Source organism: Phoca vitulina, unplaced genomic scaffold, assembly GCF_004348235.1.
Source record: "Phoca vitulina isolate PV1807 unplaced genomic scaffold, GSC_HSeal_1.0 scaffold7, whole genome shotgun sequence".
Taxonomy (NCBI): domain Eukaryota; kingdom Metazoa; phylum Chordata; class Mammalia; order Carnivora; family Phocidae; genus Phoca; species Phoca vitulina.
In genome coordinates, this window is record NW_022589710.1 from 66,945,793 (window position 1) to 66,962,677 (window position 16,885).

Genomic DNA, 16,885 nt, shown 5'->3' on the forward strand with positions numbered 1-16,885 from the left:
GGGGGGGGCGCACCCGTGCCCCCGCTCCGCCCCCTTCCCCAGACCCTCAGCTGCTCCCGAGAGGCGCCTTCCGCTCCCACGCCCGGCGCGCAGGCCGGACCCTGCCCGCGGCCGCGCTCCCCGCGCTCGCCTCGGTGGGGCGGGACTTGGACGGCACGTAGGGCTCGCGTGTGCGGGCTCCGCGCCACCAGGGCCTGTCACCGCGCTGCCGGCGAGGTCCTCGCCTCGGTCCCCCCCACCCCCCGCGGCACGTCGGAGAGAGGGTCCGCGAGGTTTTGTAGGTGGTTCTTAACCCTTCGCGTTTGGGGAGGTTTCTTTTTCTTAAGTGTTTGTGTGTCTGCAGATAGGTCGGTTGGCTGCACCGCTGGGGACGTTTGTCACTAAATTAATAAAATGGAGCATTTTAAGTCTTTGCTCGCTTTTTAGTGGATAGTAGGCGACCCAACTTTTCCTGTGAAGAGAAAGATTCTAGAAAGCCAGAGAAAATAGGGCAAAAGGGACTTACCTGCGTGTTTCAGTTTTTTCTTTTTTTACTTTATAACTGTGGAAAGCTGTTTCTTTCATGTCACTGTCCTGTTACATTATTCACATGCTATCTAGTTAAATTGCCAGCCTAATAAACAGACTTGAGAGTGACGTGCCGTGGCTAGTTAATCTAGTACTTGTGATGATTACACTTAGTTCTAAGTTTAAGTTGCAGAATCCCCCCCCCCCCCCGCCCCCCGTTGCGGTAAGGCTGTTTCATCAGTTGTCAGGATGGAGCCTCAAAGTGCGATGACCCTTGAGTATTGAAGGACTGTAACGACTGAGATGAACAGATGAAGTAGCACGTGAAAAGGCTGGACTGGAAGGCTGGTCTGGTTCTATACTGGAAGCCTCTGACGAGGTAACTGACGTTGTTGGACGGATCTAGGACTCAGCTGAGCAAAGGGAGCCGAGTTGCTGCCACAATTTAATAGCAAGTGTTAAGGGGCGCTGCTGTTCTGGATTTCATAGTGCCTTGTGGAAGTCTGAGGAGTTTGAGTTTAAATTAAATGAAACCTGTCTACTTACTTACTTAATGGTTATCAGAGTACCTTCTGTAGATTTGGTAGCATGCACACTGATCGTGTTGGAACCAAAAGTCATGTCTTTTCATTAACATGCAGAATTAAGAGAGGGGTGAATCAGTTATTGTTGAGTTTTGCTGAATTCATGATCCCATCTGAAATTAGATATTGATAGAAAGATATGTTAACTGTAAAACTAAATTTACTTTTTCTCATGGTGAGGACATGTTGGTTTTATAGAAATTTAGAAAACCAGGGTGTTTTATATATTCTGTATTTGATCTTACCAAATTGCTCGCTTACTTCTTCAAGAAAATTTGGTAATGGAGGCTTTACTTGATGAAGTGATGTGTATCAAGTCAGCCAGTCAGGGGCGGAGGTCTGAGGGGCCTGACTAATGGGAGTTAATTTACAATTAAGTCAGCATTTAAAAGTCATTACTTCCCCTGTGCAAGTGGCTGCTTACAGAGTTGCACAGTTTGGGGTTATTTTAATGCCCATTTCTTTGCTGAGTTAGTTGCCTGGTGCATTACAGAGTACTCTGTGCCTAAAGGTAGTTATAAATATTTGATGGCAATAACATAGTAAGGCCTGTTTCCTCAGACATGTTTTGTGGTGAACTATCCTATCCCCCTTCCTTGTCCTTGTGGTTTGGAACTGTTAGCAAAGAGAAGCTAAATAGTTTGTGATTAACTGTGCACACCCCAAGTTCAAATTCTGAATATAGTGGAATCTTAGGAACTGAAATAAGGAGATAATTGATAATAGGTGAAGAAATCAAAGCAGGTTAATTGTTAAGCTGAATTTCTCAGTGTGTGTGTGGACTGCAGTAGGCAATATGTCAGTGCTTTCACAGACTCAGTCTCATCTGATCCCAGGAAGAAGAGTTTGAACGCCACGGTGGTTTCACCAGAACAGTCCTTTGGATGGGAATGAGCTGCGAGGTGATCTTTTTGCCTAAGTCTAAGCTTAGTTACCTGAAGTTCTTATAAAAAAAATTGTGCACAGGGTATTCTCAGGGCTCTAGTTACTTGTTAGTACCCCTGGCTAAAAAAAACTTAGTGGGAGCCAGCATGTTTGTGGAAACCAAATCTTTGGATTTTATGGGTTTCTTTTGCTTGTGTGCCGTCTTGTTCTAATTGCCCCCAGAGTCACAGCAGTCTGTGTGATTGGCATCTCTTTGATGGAATAACGGCAAAGGAAATCTAGTGGTTCTATACCAGAGTAGCTTTAGACCTGGAATGGTCCTTGGAGATCTGCTTTTTTCTTTCCCCTTTTTTAACTGATGTAATTCACATGGGCGCAGTTCAGTGGCTTCTGCTGTATTCACCAGGTTGTGTGGCCATCACCGCTAGCTAATTCCGCAACATTTTCATCATCTCAAAAAGAAACCCCATACCCGTGAGCAGACACTACCCATTTCCCCTCTCCCTCCAGCCCCTGGCCACCACTGATCTACTTTGTGTTTCTCTGGATTTGCCCATTCCAGCCATTTCATTTAAATGGAATCGTAACAGTCTGTGGTCTTGTGTGTCTGGCTTAGCGTGGGTTCAAGGTTCATCCACGTTGTTGAGTGTACTTTATTCCTTTTTAAGGCTGAGTAAGATTCCGTAGCGTAGGTACTGGAGCAAGACCTGCTTGTTTTTGCACATGAGAAGATGAAGGCTCAGTGAGGCTGAGCATGTTGCGGTATTTCATCACACTTCAGTTGTGTCTTTAACATGCGTAATCCACTGTTTTAAGGCCCCCGTTTACTTTTGGTTTTTTTCCTGGCATGTGATTAATGAACATTTCCACGTGGCCAGATGTAGGGCACAGTCTCATATGTATATCTTTCCCTAGATTGTCATCAGTATTGTATAGGAGTGACATCCTATCTTATAGAGCTTACTGTAAACCACTTAGTCATGGCGAAGTAGGGAAGCTCATGATAAAAGCTGAGTATTTAAAACATTTAGGGCTTTTTAAAAACTTTATTTATTCATTTGAGGGGGGGAGAGTTCCCCCACCTGTGGCGGGGGGGGGAAGTAGAGGGAGAGGGAGAGACTCTCAAGCAGACTCCCCTCTGAGCAAGGAGGGCTTGATCTGTGGCTCGATCTCACAACCCTGAGATCATGACCTGAGCTGAAATCAAGAGTCAAATGGATGCCTAACTGACCCAGGTACCCCTAAAACATTTAGTTTTGAGAGAAACCTAAGAAGGCTTTAAAATCTTGAGGTTTCAGGTATTTAGAAATTGTGACCTTCACTCAAGGCTGTTGGTATTTTACTTATCTTTGTTAGACCAAATATAGAAGTGCTTTATGATGGATTGAGCAAAGCATCTAAGACCAGAAAACCATTGATACTAAGATCAGTAAAGTGAAAGAAGGTTGAAAAGTATTTGTTTCTCAGTTCTTTATATTCAGAAAGTTCAAGTTTGCTAAAAGTTACTAGTCCTGACCATTTGCCACTCCTCTGTGGGTTTTCCACCTCCTCCTTCTTTACCTGTTTGTCCTTAACTAGAGATGCCATGCACAGAAATTCCCACGGAGCCAAGCCACAGACGCACCCCCTTCCCCAAAGTGATCTTGTCAAGCCTGTGACCTACATGGGGCACTCTAAGTCATAGATTCTGATTCCTGACCCCGTAGTTCTGGAAGTGGGCGTGCTGATACAGCCTCTGTGCTGTCAGACTCTCCGCTCCAGGTTGTTCACCTCTCCTCTTCCTCCCACCGGCAACAGCTGACTCCCCCTGGTGGGAAAGGAAAAATCCCTATTAGGAAAAGGTCAGGACTCGTGACCTTACCTACAACTAGCATTTTAGGCTTTGAAAGAGAAGAAATAGGGCGCCTGGGTGGCTCAGTTGGCTAAGCGACTGCCTTCGGCTCAGGTCATGATCCTGGAGTCCCTGGATCGAGTCCCGCATCGGGCTCCCTGCTCAGCAGGGGGTCTGCTTCTCCCTCTGACCCTCCCCCCTCTCATGTGCTCTCTCTCTCTCATTCTCTCTCTCAAATAAATAAATAAAATCTTTAAAAAAAAAAAAAAAAAAAGAAAGAGAAGAAATAAAATAATAACTTTAAAAATGTATGCTAGACTCCTGGGTGTTTATTTACCAAAGGCTTCCTGGTTTTTTTTTTGTTGTTGTTGAAGTCTGCTTAGTAAGGTGGGTTTGTTTTAAGGCTGAGAAGTTTAGGGGCCTGTAACAGATTATTAGCAAAAAACAGTTATTAGAAGGAACATTTTTTTTTTTTTTTTTAAAGAATTTATTTATTTATTTGACAGAGAGAGACACAGCAAGAGAGGGAACACAAGCAGGGGGAATGGGAGAGGGAGAAGCAGGCTTCCCGCGGAGCAGAGAGCCCGATGTGGGGCTCGATCCCAGGACACTGGGATCATGACCTGAGCCGAAGGCAGACGCTTAACGACTGAGCCACCCAGGCGCCCCTAGAAGGAACATTTCTTAAGATCTGTATTCCTTTGTTAACTCCTGATCTCCTCTTCCCAGGGGACCATTCTGTGAACTCTGCTTTTCTTCCCATAGGAGGAGTACATGAAAGTGAAAACTTGTTAAAATTTTTAAATCTGAATATTTACCAGTGGGTTGTATTCTCTAATATTGTTGGGTAAACATTCAAACCTTGTATTTGTAAAATTCGGCATCTGAAATGCTACTTGGAGGTTGACAATAACATTAATTTCATTACTGTTAGCAGAATATCAGGAAGATGTGGAAGTTAGTTGACTGTACCGTGTGAGTTTGTACTTTCCTATGTGTGGTGGACCTAATTACAGTACGTGAGAGAACCGTTTCCCATTCCCAAGTGCCTTGTGTTAGTGGGTCCCATTCTGTTTAATTTCGTGATTAATTATCAATAACAGCAAGCCCAGTGGTTTCTGGGAATCATATTAGCAACAGCATCAAATTTCCACTTTAGAGGGCACTGACCAAAGTCTCTTGCTTTGGAATATCTTAACTTCTGACCTTGGTTTCTTTGTAAAATGACTTCCTTTAGAAAAATTCTGCTCCTTCCCGAACTCCTACATGACCGTAGGAAGCAGTACTCACTTTCTTAAAGCAGAACTCTTAAATTTTAACGTGACCTGGTGAATGAGGTATTACGAACTCTGGAGTAAAATTCTTAATAACTATTCGATGCCTTTGGTGTTCCACAGTGGTCTCAGATAGGATTAAACATGAAGACGATGTAAATGGTTGTGAAGGACTTTTTTTCTTGTGTAAATGATCTCCCTTAAATATAAGAAGTGAGAAGGGAAGGAGGCCGCCATGGCTGTGCTGGAGACTGTTCCGTTGGAGCCCGGACCCTGTTTCTTCTAGGAGAGTCACAGACTTCAGTAGAATTTCTAGTATTTCACAGGTGATCACACTCTTGAAAACACCCCAAAGTGTCTTTCTCTTTTGGCAGTTCTCAACTCAATCCTCTTTCCTTCTTTTCCTTTTGTCTTCTAGCTCCTAGGCACCCAGAAACTTTGAGGGAGAGAAGCTGCTGCTTCTCCAAATTGACAGTTGGCTTTTAATTTCTTACTTTGTTGGTAACTCACTTATAGTTTATGCTAATACATGGTTCCTGTATTAAATAGATGTTATAGATTCTTTTTTTTTTTTTTTAAGATTTTATTTATTTGACACAGAGAGACAGCTAGAGAGGGAATACAAGCAGGGGGAGTGGGAGAGGGAGAAGCAGGCTTCCCGCCGAGCAGGGAGCCCGACGCGGGGCTCGATCCCAGGACCCCGGGATCACGACCTGAGCTGAAGGCAGACGCTTAACGACTGAGCCACCCAGGCGCCCCATAGATTCCTTTTTTCTTAAGATTTATTTATTTTAGAGAAAGCATGAGTGTGTGTTGGGGGGGTGGAGGGACAGAGGGCAGAGGGAGAGAGAATCTGAAGCCGACTCTGTGCTGATCGCAGAGCCTGATGCGGGGCTAGATCTCATGACCCCAAGATCATGACCTGAGCGGAAACGAGGAGTCGGATAGTTAACCGACTGAGCCACCCAGGCGCCCCGATTTTTATAGATTCGTAACAAGGACTACATACAGACTTCTGGATTTCATGTCTGGGGATCTAGGCACACACTCTCTGTACCTTCCTGAATTTTCTGAGGCTTCTATCAGATAGCTTCACTCCTCTGCTTAAAAATCCCTCTAACACAACAATGTGTTGTTACTTAACGTCACTGAACTGTAGATTTAAAATGGCAAATACTGTGTTTTGTGTTTTCACATACACACACATCCTGCAGATGTCTCATCACATTCAGTAAAATCCAAACTCCTTATCACGAGGCCACACTTGATTTGGCCCCTGCGTTCCTTTCCTCTTTCTCCTTCCTACCTCCACTCCCTTTGTGCACCAGCCTTACCAGCCCTCTTTCCATTCCTTGAGCTTGTTTCTTTGCTCTTACCTCTGCCTCTAGTGCGGTGACCCCAGATGTTCATTCTTGTGCTGCCTTGTTGTTCACATCTCTGCTCTCAGGAGGCCTTCCCTGGTCTTCCACTCTCACTCTGGCTCCTGACCCTGTTTTATTCTCTTTGTAGCAGTGTCTGAAATTATCTTGCTTTTTTTCTTTTAACCTGCTTCTTTCTGCTTCCTCTAGAGAATAAGTTTTGGGCCTGTAACCCCTCAGCCTTAGGATGGCACTAGGCATATAGAAGATTCTCGGTCTGTAACCGAGTGAATGAGCACATGGAAATTATGCAGTAAGGCAGAATCATGGCCTAGAGACCAGAATACATTCATCCTCCTCTCTGACCGCATAGGTGAAAAGTATGAAGGGTGAAAAGAGGATGTGCAGGAGTGTTCCCTTTATAGGAAAGGCATGGACTACACAGTCAATCCTAGTTTCAAATCCTAGATCTGCCACTTAAATGCGCTTCTTCAGATACATGACTTGGCATTTCTGAGGCTTATTTCTTAAACCAAACACATGGGGTTAGTGTCTTTGAGGTTTTGTTTGCGTTGAGGAATAGGACAGTTGCCAGCATGAAGCAGGTACTCAGTAAATGATATTATCTCGTCTTAAGGTCTCTCTTAGTGGGGAAACGTGGAAACAGCCTATGACTGATTTCTGCCTGTTGCTTAGCAATGAATCTCAAGTAGTTAGCTCTCCTCCCCCTTTCCCCTGTGAAGGTTTGGGTGATGGCAGTGGTGAGTCGACGATGTTTTTGCCATAAGTCACCTAGAAAGGTCAGACCAAAGAGCTGACGGCCTAAGATGAAAGGTGTGGGTGAACAAGATCTAGCCAACCCATATAAGTAAGTAAGTAGATGAATAAATATGTGAATCGGTGAAAAAAGAAAATCAGGATCACAGAAAAAAAGGAAGCATGAGGGTCAACTCTCATGAGCTTCCTGGCAGTTGAGATAAAAAAGGAAAGCATACTATTGATGACTGATTCTAGCCAAGATGAGAAAAACTTGTAGGGAAATCAAGCTTTTCTGAGGACTGAATTCTTAGGTAAACTGCTTATATATGAAGAGGACCACTGAGTCACAGTGTACAGATTCCAGCCGGTGTGGTGTCCAGAATGTCACGTGGTGTCTTAGAACAGCCAAAAACTTAAAATGTAACTTAATTGAAGGCGACTCAGAATTTTCCATGTTCTTTACATGCTTACTGTCCTTTAACAAAAGTTGAACATTCTTTCACAACCATAAAGCGTGGGACCTGCTGTTCCCCTTGAGCCCAGGAGGGTGGGGAAAGTGGAACAAAGGTGTTCTGGCGAGTTCCTCCCTGTGTTCCCAGACACAGTGGCTGCCATTTAAAGCCGCCTCTGGTTTCAGCCTTACCGGTGGTCTTCTCTTTTTCAAGAAACGAAGAAAGCAAGCAAGGTTCAGTGACAGGAGCGAAAGGCCTCTTGAAGGAAGGAGGTCTGGGCTTTGGAGAGCAGAGTGGATGGGGGGGTGGGGGTGAGAGGTGGGCAGAGGGGAAGGTTCCTCCCAGTGCTGAGGAACATGGCCGGAGGGCTGCTGTGGTAGGAGTGGGGAGGGCAGGTCAGACCACTTTTTTTTTTTTTTAAAGATTTTATTTATTTATTTGACCGAGAGAGACACAGCGAGAGAGGGAACACAAGCAGGGGGAATGTGAGAGGGAGAAGCAGGCTTCCCGCGGGGCAGGGGGCCCGATGCGGGGCTCGATCCCAGGACCCCGGGATCGTGACCTGAGCCGAAGGCAGAGGCTTAAGGACTGAGCCACCCAGGCGCCCCAGGCCACTTTTTAAACCTCTTTGTGGACCTGTGGAGTGCTTCCCCCCTTTCCATTTAGTTCCTTAATCCTCTTTTTTTTTAAACATATATATTTGAGTCTTTATTCAAAGATTATTTACTTATTTAAAGTACAGTCTAGGGGTGCCTGGGTGGCTTAGTCGTTAACTGTCTGCCTTTGGCTTAGGTCATGATCCCAGGGTCCTGGGATCGGGCCCCTCGTTGGGCTCCCTGCTCAGCGGGGAGTCTGCTGCTTCCTCTCCCTCTGCTCCTATCTCCCCCCACTCAAATAAATAAAATCTTAAAAAAGAAAAAACTACTGATTAACAGTAACGTATAGTTTTTTTTTTTTTTTTTTTTTAAAGATTTTATTTATTTATTTGACAGAGAGAGACACAGCGAGAGAGGGAACACAAGCAGGGGGAGTGGGAGAGAGAGAAGCAGGCCTCCCGCCGAGCAGGGAGCCCTATGTGGGGCTCGATCCCAGCACCCTGGGATCATGACCCGAGCCAAAGGCAGACGCTTAACGACTGAGCCACCCAGGCGCCCCAGCAGTAACGTATAGTTGAACAGTTACAACCGTATGCTTTAATAAAAGTTATGTGAATGTGGTTTCTCTCTCAAAATATCTTAGGGGCCGCACTCACCCTTGCGATGGTGCGAGATGATGAAATGCTTATGTGAGGAGACTAGTGGCGAGGGGAAGGGCCTCGAGCGAGCCTGGGAGCTAGCGGCCCTTTGTACCACAGAAAGAGGATCCTCTGCCTCCAAATCATTTGAATACAAAGTGTGTACCCCACTTATAGGTGGTATTGGCTAGATTTTGTTTTTCATATCTTCCATCTGAGGCCGTTTTACTTTGGTCTGGTTGTTGTAGGTCATCTGCCTTTAGCCAGGGTTAGTGAGTACTGGAATCACCTGATCCAGATTCGACCAGAAGTTCTCGTTAAGACATTTTCTCCTACCACACTACCCCTACCCCCTTTGAGTCGGTGACCTATATTCTCAGCTTTTTCCAATTTGGAATTCTGAAATTTGGTTTTAATTTGCTTTTGTCCAGTTGTGTTCTGGTAATCACAGTCATAAATGTTAAGCTGGTTGTAGAAACTCACTGCAGTGAAACTTCTCATGCCATTGACCCTTTCTCCCTGAAACAGTGGAGAGAGAATTAGCTAAGTCCTGCCTTCAAGGAAAACTCCAGAGAGGCATGTGTATGTGCAACAGTTGTTTTGTATGTGTAATAATTTTTAAAGGAGCTCTAGATATTTTGCTTCATGAACTTGCTTTGCCTAGATGTGTATTCCATATTACCCCATTGCCAGCCAGTAAGCATACATATTTGACATTCAGAGCAGATCAGTTAACACCTTCTTCCCCCCTCTACAGAGCAGATCTGTTTCAGTAGCAATTATAAAGGAAAGGAATAAAATAATGGCCAGTGCAGAGAGTGAGAATTTTATTTATTTGAATATATATCAGAACAACATGTTTTACAAAGAGAAAAAAAAAAAATACATTTCACTAAAATTTTTTGAACTAAGGGGGAAACTTACATGTAGATATGGCTTGTAAATGTAATAAAAATATTAATTTCTCTTTTAAAGCATCATAAGTTCGTATTTGCAAAAACTTCCAAAGGTTTTCTTTTGCAAAAATCAGATTAAATGGCCAAAAAATACCAGACATTGACATTCTTTGATCTGTTGCTTTAGTATGTGTCCAGTTCTCAGTGCAAGTGAGGTGGGACACCTGGGTGGCTCAGTTGGTTGAGCGTCCCAACTCTTCAGCTCAGGTCTTGATATCAGGGTCGTGAGTTCAAGCCCTGCATTGGGCTCCATGCTGGATGTGGAGCCTACATAAAAAAAAAAAAAAAGAAAGAGAATGAGGCAAACATTGTCTTTGATTTCTCCAGCCATAAAACCGAGTATCTTTTGTCATTTCTCAAGCAGCTTTCTTCAAAATACGATTTTTTTTCTATATATAGTTTTATTTCCTGACATTGTGTTGTTGAATAATGACCCTTTTGTTTTGATATCTGTGTGGTCTTCAAAGAGTTCACCAAATGAACTTTCTTGTCATGACAAGACAATGACAAACGTGGTAATATGAAGTTTAAATATATATTATGAAAGCATACAGCAATTATCTAGAAAGACCCAGTGAAAGATTTTCTAAGGCAAGAATATTGTATCTCAGACATTGTTCAGAAGTGCAGGTGTGTAGTAGTCATCAGAAGCAGATTGCCTTTAATCAGTTTGATTGTGGTTTTAACATTATGTGCATACCATGTGGTTATTGTCTATACTCGGGACAGACTGCCTCGACTGTGTGTCACTTTCACTTAGTAAGTCACTAAGTATAGTTGTCATGAGACAAAGCTAGTTTTCTCCCTGCATCTGGACATAATCCCTTCAGTCTCCTTTGCAGTCTTCCTCATTAGCTCTGCGTTGGAGTTACCCAGGTGTTCGTTCTGAACCCTCTCTCTGTCTATATTTTTTTCTTTTTTTAAATTTTATTTATTTATTTGAGAGAATGAGATAGAGCATGAGAGGGTCAGAGGGAGAAGCAGACTCCCTGCTGAGCAGGGAGCCCAATGCGGGACTCGATCCCGAGACTCCAGGATCATGACCCGAGCCGAAGGCAGTTGCTTAACCAACTGAGCCATCCAGGCGCCCCTATTTTTTTCAATAGATACTATTTATTTTTTTGGCTTTAAATGCAGGCCATGTGCCAGTGATGCCCATATATGTTCTTCAACCTCGATTTCTTTTGTCCCCACATTTGCATATCCAAGGACCTCCTTGAGGTTTGTCCACTAGGTGTCTCCCAGACCCCTCAAATTAAAGCGGAACTCCAGGTCCTCTGCTGCACGTTGTCTCTTCCCCCATTATTCTCTAGCTTGGCTCAGGACCTCCTCCCAGAAATGCAAACCAGAAACTTAGAAGGCATACTTAACATCCTTTTCCACCCACCTTCCCCCCCCCCCAACTTACCTGATTCATTACCCAGACTTGTGGAGTCCTCCTCCAAAATAAAACTCAAATCTAACCTGTTTTAAAGACAGGTGGTTGTCTCTTTTGGAAGTAAATCCCATTATTGGGTAATCTCGCAGAAGTTGTTCCTTGTTTCCCATAGAAAAATCTCCACTGTAGTTTAAATCTTATCTTCTAAGTAAAATTCCATCAGATAGGTAAAAGGTCTGTAAGCTTTTTTCTGTAAAGGGCTAGATAGTAATGTTTCAGGTTTTGTAGGCCGTCCTAAAGCACCTGATCAACTCCAGTGTCATTGTAGCAGGAAAGTAGCCAAAGATAACACGTAAACAAATAAGTATGGCTGTGTTTCAATAAAACTATTTCTAAAAATAGGTGGTGTCTGTGCACACCATTGTCCATAACAGCATTATTCACAGTAGCCAAAAGATGGAAGCAACTCATGTGTCCATCAGTAGATGAGTGGATAAACAAAATGTGGTATGTCCATACAAGAATATTATTCAGCCATGAAAGAGAATGAAATTTTGTACGTGCTACAGCATGAGTGGACCTTGAAAACATGCTTAGTGAAGTCCACCAGACACAGAATGACAAATACTGTTTGATTCCATTTATAAAAGGTACCTAGAATAGGCAAATTCGTAGAAACAGGAAGTAGAAAAGAGGTTACCAGGGGAGGGGGGGCAGTTGTGTAATGGGTACCAAGTTTCTGTTAGGGATGATGAAGTCTCAGGTAGAGATAGTGGTGATGGTTACACAGCATTGTGAATATGCTTGATGCCACTGAATTGCACATTCACAGATGGTTAAAATGATAAATATGTTCATGTCTATTTAACCAGAAATTTTTTAAACAATAGAAAGGAGGGGCGCCTGGGTGGCTCAGTCGGTTGAGTGTCCAGCTCTTGATTTCGGCCCAGGTCATGATCTCAGGGTCATGAGATCTAGCCCCACATCGACTCTGTGCTGGGCGTGGAGCCTGTTTGAGATTCCCCCAGACACACACACACACACACACACACACAATAAAAAAATAAATAGAAAGGAAACCGTGAAAATGTTGGAGGAAGGTTGGCAGGCTGGGTCCGGCTCACTGGCTGTACTTGGGGATCGTAAAACTTGTCAGTCTCAGACTCACTCCATACATGTATTGTAGTTCTTGGTGATGTTAGTGACTGTTCTCTGGGTGCTTGGCGTTGTTGAATGTTGTAAGAAAGAACTGAGTCTCAAGCCTCAGGAAGCATTTCCTCGTTTGACTTGAGTCCCCCCTTCACCCCAATTCATAAGTTAAAGTCCCAATCCTCAACATGATGGTATTTTGAAATGGGGCCTTTGGGAAGTAATTGGGTTATGAGGGTGGAGCCCTCCTGGTGGGATTAGTGCCCTTATAGATAAAGAAGAAACAGAGATGATCCATCTCTCCACCATGTGAGGGCACAGCAAGAAGGTTCTGTTGACAAGCCAGGAAGAGCGCCTTTACCAGGAACTGAATTGTCTTAGTCTCTAAAACTGTGAGGAATAAATTCCTGTTGTTTAACCCCCACCCCGGTCTGTGGTATTTTTGTGAGAGCAGCCCGAACTAAGACAGCTTTTCTCACTTAGAATAAAGGCTCCATGAGGGCAGAGACTTTGTTTTGTTTCTGGTGCCTTGGAACAGCGCCAGGCACGTAGGAGGCCCTCAGTTACTGTGTGTTGGACAGCGTGAGGGTGTGGTTCCTTACTCCCGGATGGTGCCCACGCGTACCGGAGACGCGACTCCCCTCCTGTGGTTTCCTCCGAGCAGCCGTGCTCCCCAGCCTTGCTAGCGTTCTTCTGTCAGAAGTACGAGTCGGTTTGGAAGAATAGCTCCCCTGCCCGCCCTGCCCGCCCGTGCGTTTCCGTAGCACCTGGAAGTCGGTGTGGTAGGGGAAGACTGGAGAGTGAGGGAATTGTCGCGGCCCCGAGAACAAGAGTCGGGTTACAGTGCCGAGTCCTCGCTCTCTAACTTATGATCATTAACCACCTTTCCTGTCCTTCATGAGTGCATCTAGCTCTGTTTTCCTTAGGCTTCTTCATCTGTAAAGAGGTTACCCGGGATATGTTGTTGAGATCATTCTAGTTTCAAACTAGAGGCAGCTGGGCTTAACAGTAAAGGACCCGGGTCCAAGAGCGAGGCTTCCCGCGCTTACGTCTGCCCCTTACTATTAGCCAGTTAGCCCTGAGCAAGTTACAGAGCCTCTCTGGGCCTCAGATTTCTCCTGTGAAGAGTGAACTTGCTGATTTGCCCACTTCCAGGGTGATGTGCGCAGTAATGAAAATAATGCCTGCACAGTAAACATTCTCTGATTCCTGGCAGTGGCGTTTAATGTTTTCTAAAATGAAGAGTGGACCCAGGTGCCTGGCTGGCCCAGTTGGTGGAGCGTGCGACTCTTGATCTCAGGGTCGTGAGTTTGAGCCCCACGTTGGGTGTAGGAGATGACCTAAAATAAAAAAAAAATTTTTTTTTTAAAGATTTTATTTATTTATTTGACAGAGAGGGAACACAGACGGGGAGTGGGAGAGGGAGAAGCAGACTCCCCACCAAGCAGGGAGCCCGATGCGGGGCTCGATCCCAGGACCCTGGGATAATGACCTGAACCAAAGGCAGACGCTTAACGACTGAGCCACTTAGGCGCCCCTAAAATAAAATTTTTAAAAAATAAAACGAAGAGCAGTGGGAGAAGAGAGACATTTAACATTTAAAAGTATCCTGCTCTGTGCTTTTCATCACTGAGAGCGATTGATTAAACATGATAATGACCACGTGAATCAAATGAACCTACATTCTGCCTTTTTTTTAAAGATTTATTTATTTACTTGGGGGGGGAGGGGCAGAGGGAGAAAATCTCCAGCAGACTCCATGCTGAGGGCGGAGCCTGGCCCGGGCTCAATCTCTAAACCCCGAGATCACGACCTGAGCTGAAACCAAGAGTCGGAGGCTTAACTGACTATGCCCCCCAGACGCCCCTACATTCTGTCTTTTTACCTTGCCCTCATACCCTAATGTCAGAGAACCTGGTGATAAACAGCTAGACATCATTTTTTTGATAGTAAGTGATGTCACTTGTAGGGTTTGGTTTGGTTGGTTTTTGGTCTTGTGTTTTAAGATTTTATTTTAGAGGGAGAGTGCCCGTGTGGGGGCAGAGGCAGAGGGAGAGAGAGAATCTCAAGCTGACTCTGCTCTCAGCCTGGAGCCCAATGTAGGGCTCGATCTCACGACCCTGAGATCATGACCTAAGACGAAATCAAGAGTCAGACGCTTAACTGCCTGAGCCACCCAGACGCCCCTTTGGTCTTGTTTCTTAATACTGGTGGAAAGGTAAGAATTGAACAAGCCAGTTTTCACTTCAGAAAGTCCTATTGTTACTGCCTTTTGTGAAACATTTTGATGGAGAAGCAGGACATTTCAGTCAGCATGAAAACTTTGGAGCATCTTTATTTTTTTTTTATTTTTTATTTTTTTTTAAGATTTTATTTATTTATTTGAGAGAGAGAGAATGAGAGAGAGCACATGAGAGGGGGGAGGGTCAGAGGGAGAAGCAGACTCCCTGCCGAGCAGGGAGCCCGATGCGGGACTCGATCCAGGGACTCCAGGATCATGACCTGAGCCGAAGGCAGTTGCTGAACCAACTGAGCCACCCAGGCGCCCTGGAGCATCTTTATTTTCTGCTTTCAGCACCACAGTGGTTGAAGACCAACCAGTTTGGGCCTCTGGGCACTTGACCCTTGTGTAAGAGGCAAGGACAATAAAAATTCAAAACAGCATGATTTAGAGTTTGTCAGCGTTGTTATCAAGAACTAAGGTAGGAGTTCAAGGAAAAGGTAAGAATCTGAGGCCAGAGCGATAGAATCAACAACCCCTCAGAGAATCTCTCCTGCCAGGCGCTTGTGAGTTAACCTGGGAGGAGCACAGCCTGGTTGCATTATGGAGGGCTTGTGCCTAGGAGAAATGGAAGGTCAGGCTAGCTGTGTAAACTGGAACCAGGCAGCAAGGGACCCAGGATGCCAAGTTGAAGTATAATTTATACCTCTGAAGGGTTCATACCACGTGAAAATATATCAGCTGCATGTTCTGTACCAGTTGATCCTTTATTATAGATCACTGTGGCAGAGAATAGAATTGGGAAGATGAATTAAGAAATTAATGATAGTCGTTGAGGTTTGAGATACTAAGAACTAACTTGATGGCAGTGGGACAAAGGGAGAAGACCTTCCAAAAAATCAATAGGATTTGGTGTTTGGGATGTAGGAGATTAATTATGGGGGTCAGTATTCCTTTCTTTTAATCTGTTGGATTTGTGATGATAATAAGACATACAAGTAGAGATGTCCTACATTCTTTGAACACGTGTTTATTTATTGAGGGCCAACTCTCTGCAGACTGAACCAGGCTCTGGGGATACCTGGGGATCAAAACTGACAAGGATTCCTGTCCTCGTGGCGCTTACTGTCTAGTGGGTGAGGCCGACAAAAATCACATTGCTGTGATTAGAACTTGCCTGCGAACAGGCCATGGGAATAGGGTGAAGGGCTGGGAGTACATGTGAAGAACTGAAAGGCCAGCAGAGCGGGAGCAAAGAGTGAGGAGAGAGCAGTGAGAATGAGGGGCTGGAGGGGAAGGCAGGAGCCTGGCTGCAGGGTGAAGGCTGGGGCATCAGACTCGAGTCAGGGTCACCGTGTTGCTGGTTAACAGGAAATGTGTAGGGTAGACAGAAAGCAGAACTCTGAGAAGTGGTGGGAGGAGAAGCAAGGAAGCATGACAAGAAGGCAGTTCGAGAAGTGGGAGTGGAACCAGGCAGGTGAATGCTGAGTCAGGAATGGGGAATATTCCTAACAGGCTGAGAAGGAGCACTGGCTCTGGGTTTGGCGCCGTTGGGTTTGGCGCCGTTGGGTTTGGCATCGCAGATTTTGGTGACCTTCAGGCAGAAACAGGATTTCTGGCGACTGAGGAGAAAGACTGGGTGGTTAAGAAATTGGGCTAGCGGCTATAAATCACCCGTTCCAGAAGCTGCTAATGAAAGCACTTTTCATAGTTTTAAAATGTATTTGCCCACATACACATTTTTACTCTGCTAAAATAATCAATCTTATGGTGTGTTTCAGATGAAAAAAAAGATATTGACCATGAGACAGTGGTTGAAGAGCAGATCATTGGAGAGAACTCCCCTCCTGATTATTCAGAGTATATGACAGGGAAGAAGCTTCCTCCTGGAGGGATACCTGGCATTGACCTCTCAGACCCCAAACAACTGGCAGAATTTGCTAGGTAAGCCCTAAGAATTTCCTTTCTTTCTCATTATAGAAAGTACTTAGAGTCAGCAGCTGTGTTCTTTGTGTCTAAGTTACAATGGTGGCTCATAGTCTTGCTCCAGGGAAACTTGTAAAAACAAAAGCAGTTCATTTTGTTTGTAGGGGTAACTGCACTATTAATGGGCGTGGCACCATTTTAGATCCTTGCTGACAGTGAGATGAAGCAACTACTTCTTAATTCCGTAGTTGATTTTGCTGGTGAATAAATAAACTTGCATAGAATTGGTTTGGAAATGGGTATCTTTACACTAGCTGCTGGCAGTTGGAGGGCGCTGTGCTGGAGCAAGCTGCGGGGGCCTGGGTCGGAGC

At 44.7% G+C, this 16,885-nt stretch overlaps 1 protein-coding gene across 1 annotated transcript in view; it reads left to right on the forward strand.

The window, feature by feature from the left end:
- The window catches only part of YY1 (YY1 transcription factor), a 29,435-nt gene that overhangs the window by 1,373 nt on the left and 11,177 nt on the right, over positions 1 to 16,885 (forward strand). Inside the window, exon 2 of the mRNA XM_032405925.1 lies at positions 16,370 to 16,532. Within this exon, the coding sequence (XP_032261816.1) occupies positions 16,370 to 16,532 (163 nt within the window). The remainder of the gene's footprint in view (positions 1 to 16,369; positions 16,533 to 16,885) is intronic.